The sequence below is a fragment of the Onychomys torridus genome, chromosome 14, assembly GCF_903995425.1.
Source record: "Onychomys torridus chromosome 14, mOncTor1.1, whole genome shotgun sequence".
NCBI lineage: Eukaryota > Metazoa > Chordata > Mammalia > Rodentia > Cricetidae > Onychomys > Onychomys torridus.
In genome coordinates, this window is record NC_050456.1 from 66143829 (window position 1) to 66159321 (window position 15493).

A 15493-nucleotide genomic window follows, 5' to 3' on the forward strand; every position below is an offset into this window, starting at 1 on the left:
GAACAGGGATGAGTCGAACGCAGAGGCATCACTGAAGCCCACCCCAGCACAGGTGTATGAGTGCGGACTCTCGTGGAACAGGGATGAGTCGAACGCAGCTGCACCACTGAAGCCCACCCCAGCGCAGGGGACAACTCACAAAGGCTACAATCCTGGAGCTCTCTATACAGCTTGCAGCGGCCGCAGCCGCCAGTCTGAGACTCTCCCTCAAGCTCAGCTAGTCAGTCCCCTCCTCCTTCAGTCTTTCTCTCCTTTTCATACTCTGACAAGGGGCCTTCAAGAATCTTCCAAGTTTATGTTCTCCCAGACTTACGACTACTTGTTTAAGTCTCATGAGCCTCCCCTTCCCTCCCAGCAGGAAGGTTTCAATTCTGAGGGAAATGCCATACAACGAAGAGCCAGGCCATGTCCAGAGAAAGCCTTTAACAGCACGCCTCCCTTTCCTCCAGTATCAATGGGTTCTCCAAACGAGCCTGTGACTTCCCTAGCCATGGTTTTTGACCATGTCTACAGTACCAGGCCCCCATAAGCAGGGTCTAGCACTATAACAATGTAAAAGAGTTCCCCTTTTGTCACATCCACACCAGCGTTTGTTGTCATTTATTTTTCTTGTTCTTCTTTTTTTAATCTCAGCCATTCTGGATGGAAAAAGATGGAATCTTAAAGCAGTTTTTAAAATAACTTTGTTTTAAATTATAATATAAATACATCATTTCCCTCCTATTCCTTTCTTTCTTCCAACCCCTCCTATGCACCCTCTTGCTCTCTCTTGCTCTCTCTCTCTCTCTCTCTCTCAATTCATGGCCATTTTCCTTTGTTATTAAATATATATTCCTAAGTACATAAATACAACCTTCTCAGTCTATATAATGTTACCTATATGTATATGATTTCAGGGTTGACCACTTGGTATAGGATAACCATTTCTCCCTCTCTTAGAATTCCCCAGTTTCCATAGTCCTCTGTCTAGGACTGAGACCCTGCGGACTTTCCCCTTCCATATTAGCATGTCCACTGATGCCATTCTTGTTCAGGTCTTGTGTAGGCAGCCATGCATGTTGATAAGACTTCATAGGTACAGCCTCTCTGATACAGAAGCTCCCTTTTGAGTTGTTGGTCAGAGCTGTCTAAGAGATTCTCAAAACACTACAGCCATTGTTGTTGCACTTGGTTGCCTCCTAGAAATGGAAGGCAAGTCCCTACTTGTACTTTGGACACAAAACCCAGAGTACCTGAGCTAGGTCCGACTTGAAAGCCTCCTTCATTAGGACTAGCTTTCATGGTACCAGAAGGCACTGGGAAAGTTTCTAAGAGAGGTAAGCAACCAATAGTCCTACTTAGCTATGACAGTTATGAACCACAATAACCGGCACGGCAATAGTGGTACATACATGTCCACAGTAACCAATAGCTCTCTATTGGACTTAAGGTCTACTCAACAAGAGGGAAGCCATGCATGGTAGTGAAAACTTAACATAGTTTTAATCTATATTTCACTGATGGCTAAGGATGTTGAACACTTTTCAAAGTGTTTAGTAGCCATTTGTATGTCTCTTTTTTTTTTTTCTTTTAATGTTCTGTTCAATTCCACAGCCCATTTTAAAAACTGAGTTGTGTGGTTTTCTTGGTGATTTAGTTTTGTGGATGTTGTTGTTTAGTTATCTGTATATTCTAGATATTAATCCTCTGTCAACTGTATAGCTAGCAAAGATTTTCTCCCATTCTATGGTCTGCCTCTTCTCTTGATGAACCATTTTCTTGTTGTAAAGAAGTTTTTTTTAGTTTCATGAGATCTCATTTGTCAACTGTTGATCTTATTCCTAAACTACCCGAGTCCTATTTAGAAAGTCCTTACCTATGCCTAGAAGTTGAAGTGTACTCCCTACTTAGTCATCTAGCAATTTTCGGGTATCAGTTCTTATATTAAGGTCCTTTATCCATTTGAAGTTGTGTTTTGTGAATATTAAAGGTAAGGATCTAGTTTCATTTTTCTGAATACTGAAATCTAGGTTTACCAGTACCACTTGTCTAAGATACCATCATTCCTCCAATGTGTATTTTTGGCATCTCTGTCAAAGGTTCAGTAGCCATAGCTACGCTGATCTATATGTCTAGTTTTGGTCCAGTACAATGCTATTTCTATTACCATGTCTCTGCAATACAATTTAAAACTAGGTATAGTGATGCCTCCTGCAATATTCTTTTTGTTCAGGATTGCTTTGGCTACTCTTGGTCTTTTGTACCTCTGCACAATTTTTTTTCTATGTCTATGAAGAAAGGTCCTGGCATTTAATTGGAGTGCTCAAATCTGTAGATTGCTCTTAGTAGGATTGCCATTATCACAATATTAAGTCTGCCAATTCATGATCATGGGGTGAGATGTTCCTCAATTTCTTTCTTCAGTGTCTTAAAGTTATCATTGTAGAAGTCTTCCATTTCCTTGGTTAGGTTGGTTCCTAGAAATGGGATTTGGTTTTTTGTTTATTTGTTTTTGTTTTTGTTTTGTTCTTTTTGGGGTTTTGTGTATGTGTTGGGTTTTTTTGGTGTATATCTGTGTGTGTATGTTGAATGGGATTATTTCTTAATTTTTTTCAGTATGTTTATATGTTCACCATATATATATATGTATATGTATATATGTGTTAATTTTGTATTTTGTCACTTTGATAAAAGTATCTCTCAGTTCTAAGAGGATTTTGGTGGAGTCTTTAGGATTTTTCATGTATAGAATCACTATCTGCAAACAAAGGGATACTTTGTCTTCTTTTTCCTACTTGTATTTCTTTTATTTCCTTTCTTGTCTCATTATTCTGGCTAAAACCTCAAACACTACATTGCCTGGATCAAGAATTTATTACTCACTACTTCTTTTGCAGTTAGCACATAATTCCATTAGCCTGTCTTATTCCCTCTATCATCACCCTTACCTTGTCTCTGTAATCTTCATTCAAACCAGTATTCATCCATCTTATACCAGGACTACTTCAGTGGCCTTCTGACCACTCACCTTTTCTTTATTGCTCCCTTTTACAGTTTCCTCAGTATAGCCAGAATGATTTAAAAACAAACAAACAAGCAAAAACAAAATAAAAACTGATTTCATTCATTTTACTGGGAGTAGAGCATGCAACAGAGTGTGTGTGAAAATGGGAGGACAACTTTGTGAAGTCAGTTCTCTACTTCCACTCTCACGTGGGTTCTGGGGATCAAACTCAGGCTTGTATGGCAAGCACCTGTACCTGCTGAGCCATCTAAATGACCCCAGAGTAATCTTCCAAAACAACATAAATTTGACCATACTTGGTTAAAACTCTCAAACAGCTTCCCATTGATCTACAATAAAATCCCATCTGGATGGAATCCCTCAGAGTGTTCTCAAACCTTAACCTGTACCATTTTCCCTCTTGTTCACTCTAGCCACATACACCTTTCTGTCCCATAAAAAAGGTGAAGAAAATTGTGCTTTTAAAGTTTTTGTCTAGAATGATTTCCAAAATCTTTGCCTCATTTATCCTTTAGGTCAAACACATTTTGCGCTGTGAAGCTTTCTCTAAATATTCACGGTGATTTCAATATATTCTATACATTATCCTAATGCAGTTACAGTCATTATCAAGTACCTAAAATTACTATTGTATATATTTGATCTAACTCTTTCCATTAAATCTATATGCCAACCAAGAGGGCAGAAACTTTACACACACACACACACACACACACACACACACACACACACACACACTTTTTTTTCCTTCATTTTGAACCCTAAGCATCTAAAGCAATGATCAGCACATGTAGTCATTCAATCAATATTTGTTAACTGGATTTCCAAAGAAGCTGCTAAAGTTAAAACAAAATTTTGAATATAATAATCCTCAACAAATGAACAACCCTTAAGAAAATGTTTTCATTCCATCCTTTATAATAGCAAAAACTTTAACACCACCTAAAAGTATGGGGATTTTTCCATAATATTAGGAAAAGCTTCTGTTACAATAGTAAGCAAAAAACCACAATCTATATGTTACATTGTAGTGTGACCTCAACTGCTCAAGACTGCAGGTACCAAAAAAGGTCACAAGTGAATAATCTAGACTATCGTTCCCCTCTCATGTACTAAAATGAGTATGAAATACAGCTTTCCACCCTGGGGGCAGCAGTGGCCTGACAGAGGATGTAAAGACATAGATTCAATATAATGGGAAGGAGAACGAATGTCTCCTTTAGTTCAGAAGTGCAGTTAGTACACAATTTCCAGATTATTTTTCCCTCTCCCTTCCCTGTTCTCTCCCTTGCTCATTCGCCTTTCCTTCCACTGGTCCTCTTCCCCTCCCTCTCTACTACTTCCTGGCTGTCCTGAAGTCAGCAGTTTCCTCTGCCATTTGCACTACACCAGATATTCTGCCTTGCCTCAGGCCCTTAGCAACAAAAGACACTCAAATTTCAACTGAAATCTCTGAAAACCATAAGTGAAAATATAGATTTTCTGCTTTTAAATCCCTTTCTCAGGTACTGTATCACAATTACGGAAAGCTGAGTCACAAGTGTAAGACATAAGAATCTGCATTTCTCTTAAGTTTCCAGGTAATGTTCCTAATTGCTAATCTGAAGCCCACACTGTGAGTATTAAGACTCCAGGGCTGCCAGCCACATGCCATTGTTTGGTTGTTTTATAACAAAGTAAATAGGAGCTGCTGGAATATCCTAAGGGGTGCTGTATTATATATTAATAACAACCCATTTTGACTTCTTCCTGGACCTCCTTTCTCCTGATCATTTGGACATAATGGTCTCCTGGGCAGGTCTTATAACTGTAATGTAATAACCACAAGACAGCTAATATCTTCACTAATGGGAAGCAAGCTTGGTCATATCTTGATGTCCCCATACTCCTCACTTTTCTTTCTGCTCCTCTGGCCACATTTTTCTTATTTCATTTTTCATCTCCCATGCATTTGAATATTGGAGCACAACAGAAACCCATTTCCAGATCTATTCTCTGTCTATACTTGCCACCCTGGTGACTTCATGGAGATTCATGGCTTCACTGCTTACATGCTGATAACACCCCAATTTATACCAGCCATACGAGGCTGCTTCCTTGAGTTACAGGATATACGTTCAGCTGTATAATTTACAACCCCACTTACTTGTCTATGAAGTATCTCAAATTGAACTCTTCTAACACGGGGATTTTGATTTTTCCCTTCCTCCACAAACAGAAAATGCTTCCTATAATCTTTCCCAACTCAATGACTGCTAACTCCAATTCTCCAGATGTTCTGATAAAAATTTCTGTGATCATTATTGATCTTCCTTTTCTCTCATAATCTACATCTGATTCATTAATCAACTATACTGCTCCTATCTTTAAAATACACCCAGAACTTTACCTTTTTCACTGCTTTCATTGTTACTCTTCCCAATATCTCGTGACTGGTCCAAGCCACCAATACTTCTGGAAAGAAGTCCTACAATAGGCCCCTCACTGGTTTCCCTGCTTCCCTCCTGCTCCTCTTCTCCAGTATATTCTGAATAGAGAAGCCAGTGTGACTTCATTATTCTCCAAGCCAGCAACTTCATTAAACTGTTGTCTTAGTCAGTGTTCTATTGTTGTGAAGAGACACCATGGTCATGGGAACTCCTCTAAAGAAAAGCATTTAATTGGGGCTTGCTTACAGTTTCAGAGGTTTAGTCTATTATCATCATGGCAGGGAGCATGTCGGCATGCAAGCAGGGAGCATGCCGGCATGCAGGCAGACATGGTGCTGGAGAAGTAGCTGGGAGTTCTACATGTAGATCCAAAGGCAGCAGGAGAAGAGAGACACTGGGCCTGGCTTGAGTTTTGGAACCTAAAAGCCCACCCTCGGTGACACACTTCCTCCAACAAGACCACACCTACTCCAACAAGGCTATAACTCCTCCAACAAGGCTATACTTCCTATTCCTTCTCAAGTAGTGCTACTCCCTGATGATTAAGCATTCAAATCAATGAGCCTATGAGAACCATTCTTATTCAAACCACTACAATTGTTAAAAAAAAAAAAAAGTCCAGTCTCAGAGAGAAGGCCAAAACTCCACTCAGCAAGGTCCTACACAATCCACTCCATCTCATCTTTACCTCACTGAACCCAAGTTCACGCTACTCCAGACACACCGATTCTCTTATTGTTCCTCAAATCCATTAGGCCTTCTACTTCAGAGCTTCCATAGAGAAGAATCCCTTTGCTTAGTCTATCCTTTACTCAAATTCCAACACAGTATATTTCCTCACCTCCAAGTCTCTAGAGTATCACCTGAACAGTGAGGTTTCCCTTTCACCCTGTCTGAGCACCTACAAAAAAATGTTCTTAATAGTCCTGATTCTTTCTGATTAGTTTTATACACACACACACACACACACACACACACACACACACAACTATTCTGCCATAAAGAGGACAAAACCCCATCATTTTGACAACACAGTTAGAACTTGAAATCACTTCTAAGTAAAATAAAACAAATTACAAGCTCTCTCTCATATATGGAATTGGTTTTTGAACTGATCTCATGCAACCTGAGAGTAGAATGGTGCTCATAAGAGACTAGGGAAAACAAGACAGAAGGTAAGGAAGGGGAAAAGATGACCAGTGAGTCCTAAGTTGTAGTTAGGAGTAAGAAGTCTGGTACTGCACAGTAGGATGGCTACAGTTAATGAAAATGTACTCTCTATTTCATACAACTAGAAGGACTTTCAATGTCTTCAGCAAAAAGAAATGATAAATGTTTAAGGACACAAATACTTTACACAGATTTAAAGATTATATAATATATACACATATCAACATTTGTACAATTTTTGGAATTTTTTAGAAAGTATCTTAAAAAGATGGGCATGACCAAATATGTCAAATGGTGACAGAAATTGAAAAGGACATAAACTGATAATTAGGCACTGCATTTGGCAACGTGTTAAGTCATTGGTGATGCTGAGAGAAATGGCTATAGCAAAATAGAGCCAAAGCTAAATGGAGGGCGAAGACAGTAAAACAGGTTTTAAATATTCTGTCGTAACACAAGAGTATGACACAGGGTAGTACTGTTTCCCAGAATATTTAAGGTGAGTCTTTAAGGAAAATAGAGAGAAAATAGTCTTTTGAAGGAATAGATGGGTTAATTTTTAAACATTTCAAGTCCTAGATCTATAAAATGTGGACAACTTAATAAACCAGAGGTTAATGTGAAAACACACCAAGTTAACTATATCCTATTCATGGTCCTTCCTGGTATACATTTGAAAACTTCTGATAATATCCACTACTTTGCCAAATAAGTGTTGATGGGCAGTAACAAAAAAATGTAAATTAAAATCTATGAAATCCTTTGTGTGTGTGGGGGGGGGGGCAATTAGCAAAGTTTCAAAACTTTTTAAAAAAAGTTTCAGACCAGAACATTGATAAGTATCTTTTGCTAAAACTAGAACTAGTAATATATTATAACTTAGTATAAAAACCGTGGCTAATGCTAAATGAAAAGAGAAATAGAAACAACAGAACTTGAAACACATGCGCACATGCACACACACCATATACATAAAGAGTATTATTCAGACATTGAAGTTCACTTCCAAGTATAAACAAGTTACTGGAATAAATACTAAATAAAGGGAAAATGATCAGAGAAGTTTAGTACACACAGATACAGGGCAAAATAAGGAAACAACTTTAAGTGATATAATAAAATATGATGTCATATGGACCCACCTTGAGCCATCCTAGATAACAGTAAGATTATAGAAGCATCAAATAACAGACTTTCAAACTTTACAACATAGCACTTACATTTTTAAAACCAAATGACAACTACCTATTCATTTTAGAACACCCTTAGCCTTGAGTTATATTTCACCAAGTAAATATAAATCACAAGTAAATTTTAAGCAGATATGGGAATAAGACTGATGAAAACATTTTCATATTAAGGCTAATATCATAACATTGTTTTCTACTATTCATATTTATGAATGTTGTATCTTCTGCTGTGAAAAACTGAATAATTATTGGAATGGCGTAGAAGCACTGAATTGAAAAAGGAAACAGGCTTTAATGTTTGACTATTTTATTTTGCAAGATTAGTCTGTCATTACTATCTGACATACAATTTGATTCCTCAATTATATTCTTAGTATTGTATTAAATTTGTGCCACAATTTTTATTACACTGTATGGTTCAGATTTTACTATCCACTACAACTTTTCAGGAAATTCTTTAAATTGTCATAAATTATATAAGAATGTATCCTTTACATCAAATCACAGACATGTAGAGTATGTTTGCTGTTTGGAAGTATTTTGAGATACATGTATGTCTTGCAGAAGGCAAAGTACAACCTTCCTTATAATATGCTGAAATGAAATATAAAAATTGCAGTCAGTGTAGTTCGGTGAGACAGCACTTCACTATGTGTGAGGCCCTGGGTTCAATCTGCAGTATGACAAAAAGAATAAATAAAATTTTCAAGTAGTGTGACATATAATACAGCTTCTAATGACTGCTAGAAGAATGAAGACATAATTTTCATCTCCCCTCAAATGAATCATATCAAGTTTAAGAAAGCCTCACTATAATACAGCTCTCATAAGGAGTAAAAACAATGTCACTGCACTCACTATAAAGACCTCAATATCCTTCATACTTGCACCACTTACTGAATTTGGAGGGGATATCTCAAAGCCACTTCATGTAAAACCCAATCCATGGCGAAGGATAGACATGACAAGATTCGGGGAAAAGAAAAGAAGTTGGGATAACTCTGCTCTTGAGGTGAATAATAAGATCAGTAAGACTAGTAATTACTATTACTTCCGTTCACGTTAGTGGTTTTGGACTTACATTAGGTCTCAAGCCCTCATCACCACCACAACAGAAACATCCTAACTTAAGGAGAATAAAATTGCTTCTCAGATTCCTTTCCCAAAAGTGCAATCTAGAAAACCTTCACTGCAGTGTCTACAAAACAAGTGAATAATAATAAAAGCCTCCCACCATACTCTACAATTTCAAATTCTGTTTACTTTTACTTTGCTCCATCCTATCTGACTTTTTGCTTGCCTTAGGCCCTCTGCCCCTTGTATACGTATAGAGAGTCAAAATAACACAACTTCATGGAATTTCAGCACCAGAGCATCTTGCTTACTAGGCATCAAACCAATGACACTGGTTTGAAGTGCCTAATTTGAATCTAGTGAAACATCCATGAAGGATGTTAATCCATAACATTAAGCCTGATCATAGGAACTGTGTTAAATACTCAGAAGCAGCAACACAAACACACTCTCAAATTTTCTATAATAGTCACTTCGACAGAAGACCAAAAATGTGCTTGAAGCAATCATCAATTCTAAAGCTCCTCACTTTAACGTGAAAGTTCGGCTGAGATGCTGAAAATAAGCCATTATATGTACTGCTTCCCACAGACATATAAACATCACGAGCAACTTTAAGATGCAGATCAATAAAGAGCAAAACACACACACCCTGTGATTTAAATCATAAACAGGAAAGCAAACACAGATTACTCTGATGAAGATAAACAACAGAATTGGACATCACTAGGGTTATTTCTCATATAAGACATACCCTCAAACTGTCATCCAATGTGAATTTTAACCGCCCGTGAGTTGCTTTGAGAGTAACACCTGAGTTTCTCTGTTGATAACTGCTGGTAGTGAAACCTGAACTGGTAACCATGGCCCAGAGTTGAGGACCCTCCTGGACACTGTGTGATGCGCTACCCAAGTCCGGCCTCCGCCTTGCGGAGCTTGGGTCTGTCTTCCGCTAAGTATTTTCTACCCCTGGCTCTATAAGATTTCGTTAAACCGGAAATCAATCACGGGGGTCTAAAAAAGAAGTAAGTGTTAGCCAAACAACCTTTCCACAAGTTTCCTGATTTGGACGGAACGGGAAAGGTCACAAAGCCATCAGAGCGGCGAATGACCTGCGGACCGTCCTTCGGATCCTCTCCGGAGGAGGCTCCCCTAGAATAAGGAGATGGGGGGGGGGGGAACACGGCGTGCTAAGCAGGTGGGCTGGGGGCTGGAGAGATGCACATTGCTTTCCTGGGGGTGCGTGGGGGGTGGTGGTGGATGCAGGAGCGGTCACGACCGGCAGAAGGACAGACAGGCAGGTGCAAACTCCGAGCGCTTGACCGGGGTGACAGACAGCGCTCCCGGGAGCCCGTGCGTACCTGATGATGTCGTCGCTGTGGCCGCGGTAGAACTTCTGCCGATGCTCCCGCGGGCTGTACACCACGCCGACCCCCGCCACGAAGTACACGATCTCCTTGGCCGCCGTGTAGTAGAGGTTGTTGCGGCACTGGTGGCCCCGGTAGCCGTACACCCACTCGAGCCGCAGGTGGCAGCTCGGGGCGCTCCGGGCCGCCATGTCGGGGCGCCCACCCGTCGCTGCGGCTCGGGCCCGCGGTGGCCGCGGGGTCTTGGGCGACCAGAGCTCTCCCGCTGGCGGCCCGGACGCTTCCTCTAAGCCGAGCCCGGCAGGTGCATGTCGCTGGGGCGGCCGCCGCCGCCGCCGCCGCCGCCGCCTCAGCCCACGGGCGGGAGGAAAGGGCTCGCTTCACCGACCATGCTGAGGGCCGCTAGAGCGCCGCCGGCCGGCCGGCGGGGAGCCTCGCGCGTCTCGGAGCTCGCCGCGTCTGCTCAGCCCCTGCGTCTAGGCTGGGACACAACCAAACCGGGGGTAGGGATGGGGGTCCCGCCTCCAGCCCGCTGCTTCTCAGCCCGGCCCCGCGCACCCGGCTCCCTGCCGGGGTCACCTGCGGCGCTCCGGTCTCGCCGCGGCCTCGCCTCCACAGCCCGGCGGTGCCGCGCCGCGCGCTCCCGAGCCCCAGCTGAGTGGCGGGCGGGCGGGCGGGGACGCGCGGCCCCGCCCCCCGGAGGCTCTCGCCCCGCCCCGCCCCGTGCTCTCGCCCCGCCTATCCGGTAGCCCCGCCCCTCCCGCGGTTGAGCCGAATCCAGGAGCTCCCCTGCTCGCCCCTAGACTGTGGCTAACCCGCAGCCCTCCCGCCCAAGGTCTAAGCACGACCTGGATTCCTCTCCCTAGCCCTTTGGATTCCTGTTGCTCGGCTTCCCCCCCCCCTCCCCAGGAATCTGGGGATCCCGCATACCCTTTTCCAGCGACCTCAGCTACTTCATAGGCCTGTGAATTAACACCAGAATGTTAACTTCATCCCTTAACCGCCTCCTCCATACTTTATGTGTGTATTTCTGCTTATTATAGTGCTCTCTGGTCCAGAAATTTGGCAAGAATAAAATCCGACCTCGCAAATGTACTTTTGACACATTAGATACAATGTCCTAATGAATAGCAATGACTCCTGGATTTGTTACTACTGTTGCTGAACAGGCCTTAAACTCAGAATCCTCCTGTTTTTGCTTCTTGAATGATGGGATTACAAATGTGCGTCACCACTTCCCCCCCTCCACTCCCCCACCCCCGGACGTTCTTTCAATTGCTGTTTTGGATATTAGCAATTATCTCTTAATTAAAATGACTTCTTGAAGGGCATGTTTTAATGTAATTGTGAAATCAGATGGTCTAAATAATTGTAATCAGGTAGATCACTCTTGAAAGAGACGTTGACTATGTAAATTCAAGGAGCACATTTAGAAAAAGATAAATATTTGTTGCCGTACATCTGCAAAATATTAATTACTAGCTACATATAATTTTTATGAGGCAGGATGAAGAAGAATAAGAGCTTCTTTCTGTACAGATTTTTTTCAGCGTGGTGTTTTACAGATCCCATGATACATATTTAAGAACTTCAGATTAATAATAGATTTAAATAATTTATTTTCCCATTATCATATTTTCCATTGCAATTTTTAATGACCCAAGGGTAGAGTATGAAGCAAAAACATTCTTAATTAAGCCATCCTCAAATGACAACTCAAGACTAAAAGAGATGGCTGAGGCACAGCGGTGGCTAGAAAATGAACCACTCGTGAATACCCAAGGAAGGAAACCAAACACGATCAGTTCTCAGTGTGATTGGTTACTAGTGTCCTAGCAGAAAGGGTGATCAAGCCTCTACTGCTAGACGAGATGTTGTCACTCTCCAAAAGGCATGAAATATAATGTGGCAACCAGACCCTAGATATTCGTTCCTTGGATCAACAAGTGGACACCTGGTGGACATTTTAAGCAAAAGAACCATAATCCTTTGGTAATCTGTTTCTTGAAATGCAAAGTCCTAGCATGAAGCTGTATATTCCAGATACTTGACCAGTATTCTAAAATTCACGTAAATAAAGTATTTCCTGCTGCTGTTCACATGTCAGCACCACGCTATGTATCCTCCAACCTATGAAAGAAACGTAAGGTAGGTAACCGGGTCACGGCTTGGGGGGAAAGTGCTTGCTGCTCCAGCGTGAGGCTCAGAGCTCCAACTTCCGCATAGAAAGCTGAATGCAAGGGAGGCAGAGATAGGTGTTTCCTGGGGGTTCGCTGACCATTCAGCCCTCTAAAAAGAACGAGCCCAGGTTCAGTGGAAGAGCTTGTCTCAAAAAAGAAGGCGGGGCCAGCAAACAAACAAACAAAAAAAAACAACCCTGGCTCAGCAGATAAAGGAGCTTGTCACCATATCTAACAACCCGAGTTTAATCCCTGAGAACCATGTGGTATAAAGAAGAGCCAACCCTCACAGGTTGTCCTCCGACTCTCACTTATACATGTACCCCCCATACCAAAAAAAAAAAAAAAAATGTAATCAAAAAATTAAATAAGATGCATAGAAGAAGATATTTAACATGGACCTCTGGCCTCTACTCACACATGCAAAGGCAAGTATACAAGCATGTACACACACACACACACACACACACACACACACACACGAAGCAAAGCATGTAAAACACAACTAAGATTTATGAGATTCTAGCTATCGACTTCAGGCAGTTATAAATTGTACTAATGTTTTAATTTCTACAACCGTGCCTTTGATCACTCTTACTTGTATACAGAACCTAACACAGATATTCCTTATTTCTATGTCAACCATTAATTGTAAAACAAAATATTATGTACTCACAGTAGGACTCCTCTTGGTTTTACCTGAAAACAATCATTTTCTGATACCTGTATTGTATTACTGTGTTAGTCAGAACCTATTTGGTTGTAAAGTACCTTAAGATTAAAGAGAATGGTAATATCTCAAAAGACTGAAAAGTTCAAGAACTGGCATCAATGTACTTGAATCCTACAATGCCAATCAGAACCAGGTCATTAGAAATAACCTAGATTTACTTGGCGTTGGTTCAATTGCCAGACAAGCAAAATAATTGCCACCAGCTCCACCTATGCCCCAATCCCCCTTAGCTTGGAATCCCCATGGAAATAGCTTTAATTTTTGGTCATCCCCACATCAATTCGTTGTCTCTAATTTGCTGACTGGAGTTATGGATCCTCCTTAGAAGCCACAGAGTAGGGCCAGGTGTGTCAAAGCTATAGGAAGAGAGAATGGGGAAGATCAACCCTTCCAGTGGTGTTAGCAGACTAAGGGATGGATGCTGCTAGTACTCCTCCTCAGGTCTGACCTGGATGCTTAATCATCTGCCATCTTCATTTACCAAACCAAAGACACCTGCAATTAATTTAAAAAAAAAAAAAAAAGACAGGTGTAAATAAATGCAGCTCTGAGACAAGGCTCCTTCTAAACCAGACTGGCACCCAAAATTCCTCCTGTGAAGGAGTGCCAGATGTCAGACTGGCAAAAACAACAGCTGTCCCCTGCCGGAGAACAATGATTCCACAAGCCTATTAGATTCCACCCAAAGCTTTTAAAAATTGGCATATAATCCAAATAAAATAAGTCCCATACCAAATTATCTTTTCCTGCACATCTGCACATCTTAACCATCGTCTCTTTCTATATTAAAAAAAAAATCAGTATTACCTTAATTAGGCAGATAGGCAGAGTGAGTTGCCTCTGATTTTCACTGCTTCTCACCCCCAAAACCTGGCTCTCTGTTTTAGAAATATCACTGACTCTCATTCCTATTTCTATATCAACCCTCTCCCAGCCCCCCATCGCCATAGTTCAATTCAGTGTCTAATTATCTCTTCCATAGAGTTGGCTACTTGAATTATCTGTAGAATGAAAATCTTGTATCTAATCATGCCACTTCTCATCTCTAGAAACACTTCAGCAGTACCTATCTTAAGACTTAAGATGGCCTTGTTCTTCAGCTTGCCAATGTTCCACCTAGGATTCATCCCAATGTAATAGCAGAAAAAAAAAAAATGTGGAGAAGATTCATGTGTTAAAGTATTTATTATAGGGTTTGCCTTAAAAAAAGAATAAAAGTATTTACTATAATACAAGTTAGGAGAATGATAATATAGAACAAAAATGTCTAGCCAGAAGGGTAGTTTTAAGCAAACTCACCCAACCAATATGGCAAAAATATTATACAAATTGTAAATTGTTTTTTATGATACATTCTGGCAGCAACGACAAGTTTCTATAATAGAACGCATAAAATTTTTAAGTAGAATACAAAATAAATGTATATATAGAATGAGCCCAGTTATATAATATAATGACAACTGGAACAAAAGACACAGACACCAACATGTTAAGATTCACGATACGGGTAATTTTAAAACTATTCTGGGTACGTTTTGTGAGAGCCTTTAAAATATATGTAAAAAAGAGAATCTTATTTTTCAGAATTTTTCATGAGAAGAGAATTCTGTTTGCTTGGGGAAATACCTGAATGGGTGCTTGGCCCAGAAAAAGAGATGCTAAAGCAGCCGGATGTGGGCAGGAAAATTCTGCATGAGGGATGAGGATGAATCGGTACCTCCATGAAGAGGAGGGTGGAATGTAGTCAGAGAGATGACAAAGTCACTACTCACTCGTGAACTATTGGGTAGATTTCTATCTTTTTTTTTTTTTTTTTTTTAATGAAAGAAATGGAGCTTCTCCTCTGAGCTTTTGTGTGGGAAGCAATGCCATATGAAAAAGTCCTTAACTTGTCAGAAAAGGACCAGAGGAAACCAAGGACTCTAATAAGAAAATAAACTGGGAACTCAAACCATGATAAACTCTCTAACTCATAGGGAACAGCCAACCAACATTGTGTTTTATTTTTTAAAAAATTTAACACTCTAGGTCCTCTATTTCTTTGTATACATTAAGCCATGAATTCAAAGGGAATGGACTCGGGCAGCTCTACAGCCCAGGCTCCTTCCTGTCAGTCTCCACAAACTACTCCAGCTGGAGCAGCCTGGTGCTTCAGCTGAACCCAGGCGCCTTTATTTTTGGCTTTTTTTTCCTTCCTATGATTGTCCTTCACCCACTTCAGGTGGCTGTCATGACTCTAATGGTGCTTAATAGGCTCAGTCTGCACATTTAATTCTCTTGGTAGGTCATCTTGCCCTTAACTTGCTTGTTTACAAGGATGACCCATGAAATGCCTTATGATATTAT

At 40.9% G+C, this 15493-nt stretch overlaps 1 protein-coding gene across 6 annotated transcripts in view; it reads right to left on the reverse strand.

The window, feature by feature from the left end:
* Eml5 (EMAP like 5) overlaps nt 1-10889 on the reverse strand; it is a 115653-nt gene extending 104764 nt beyond the window's left edge. For all 6 annotated transcript variants that reach the window (XM_036205766.1, XM_036205764.1, XM_036205763.1 and 3 more), the window contains exon 1: nt 10229-10889. In XM_036205766.1, the coding sequence (XP_036061659.1) occupies nt 10229-10425 (197 nt within the window). In that variant the 5' untranslated portion in view covers nt 10426-10889. The remainder of the gene's footprint in view (nt 1-10228) is intronic.
* Between the last annotated feature and the right edge of the window lie 4604 nt (nt 10890-15493).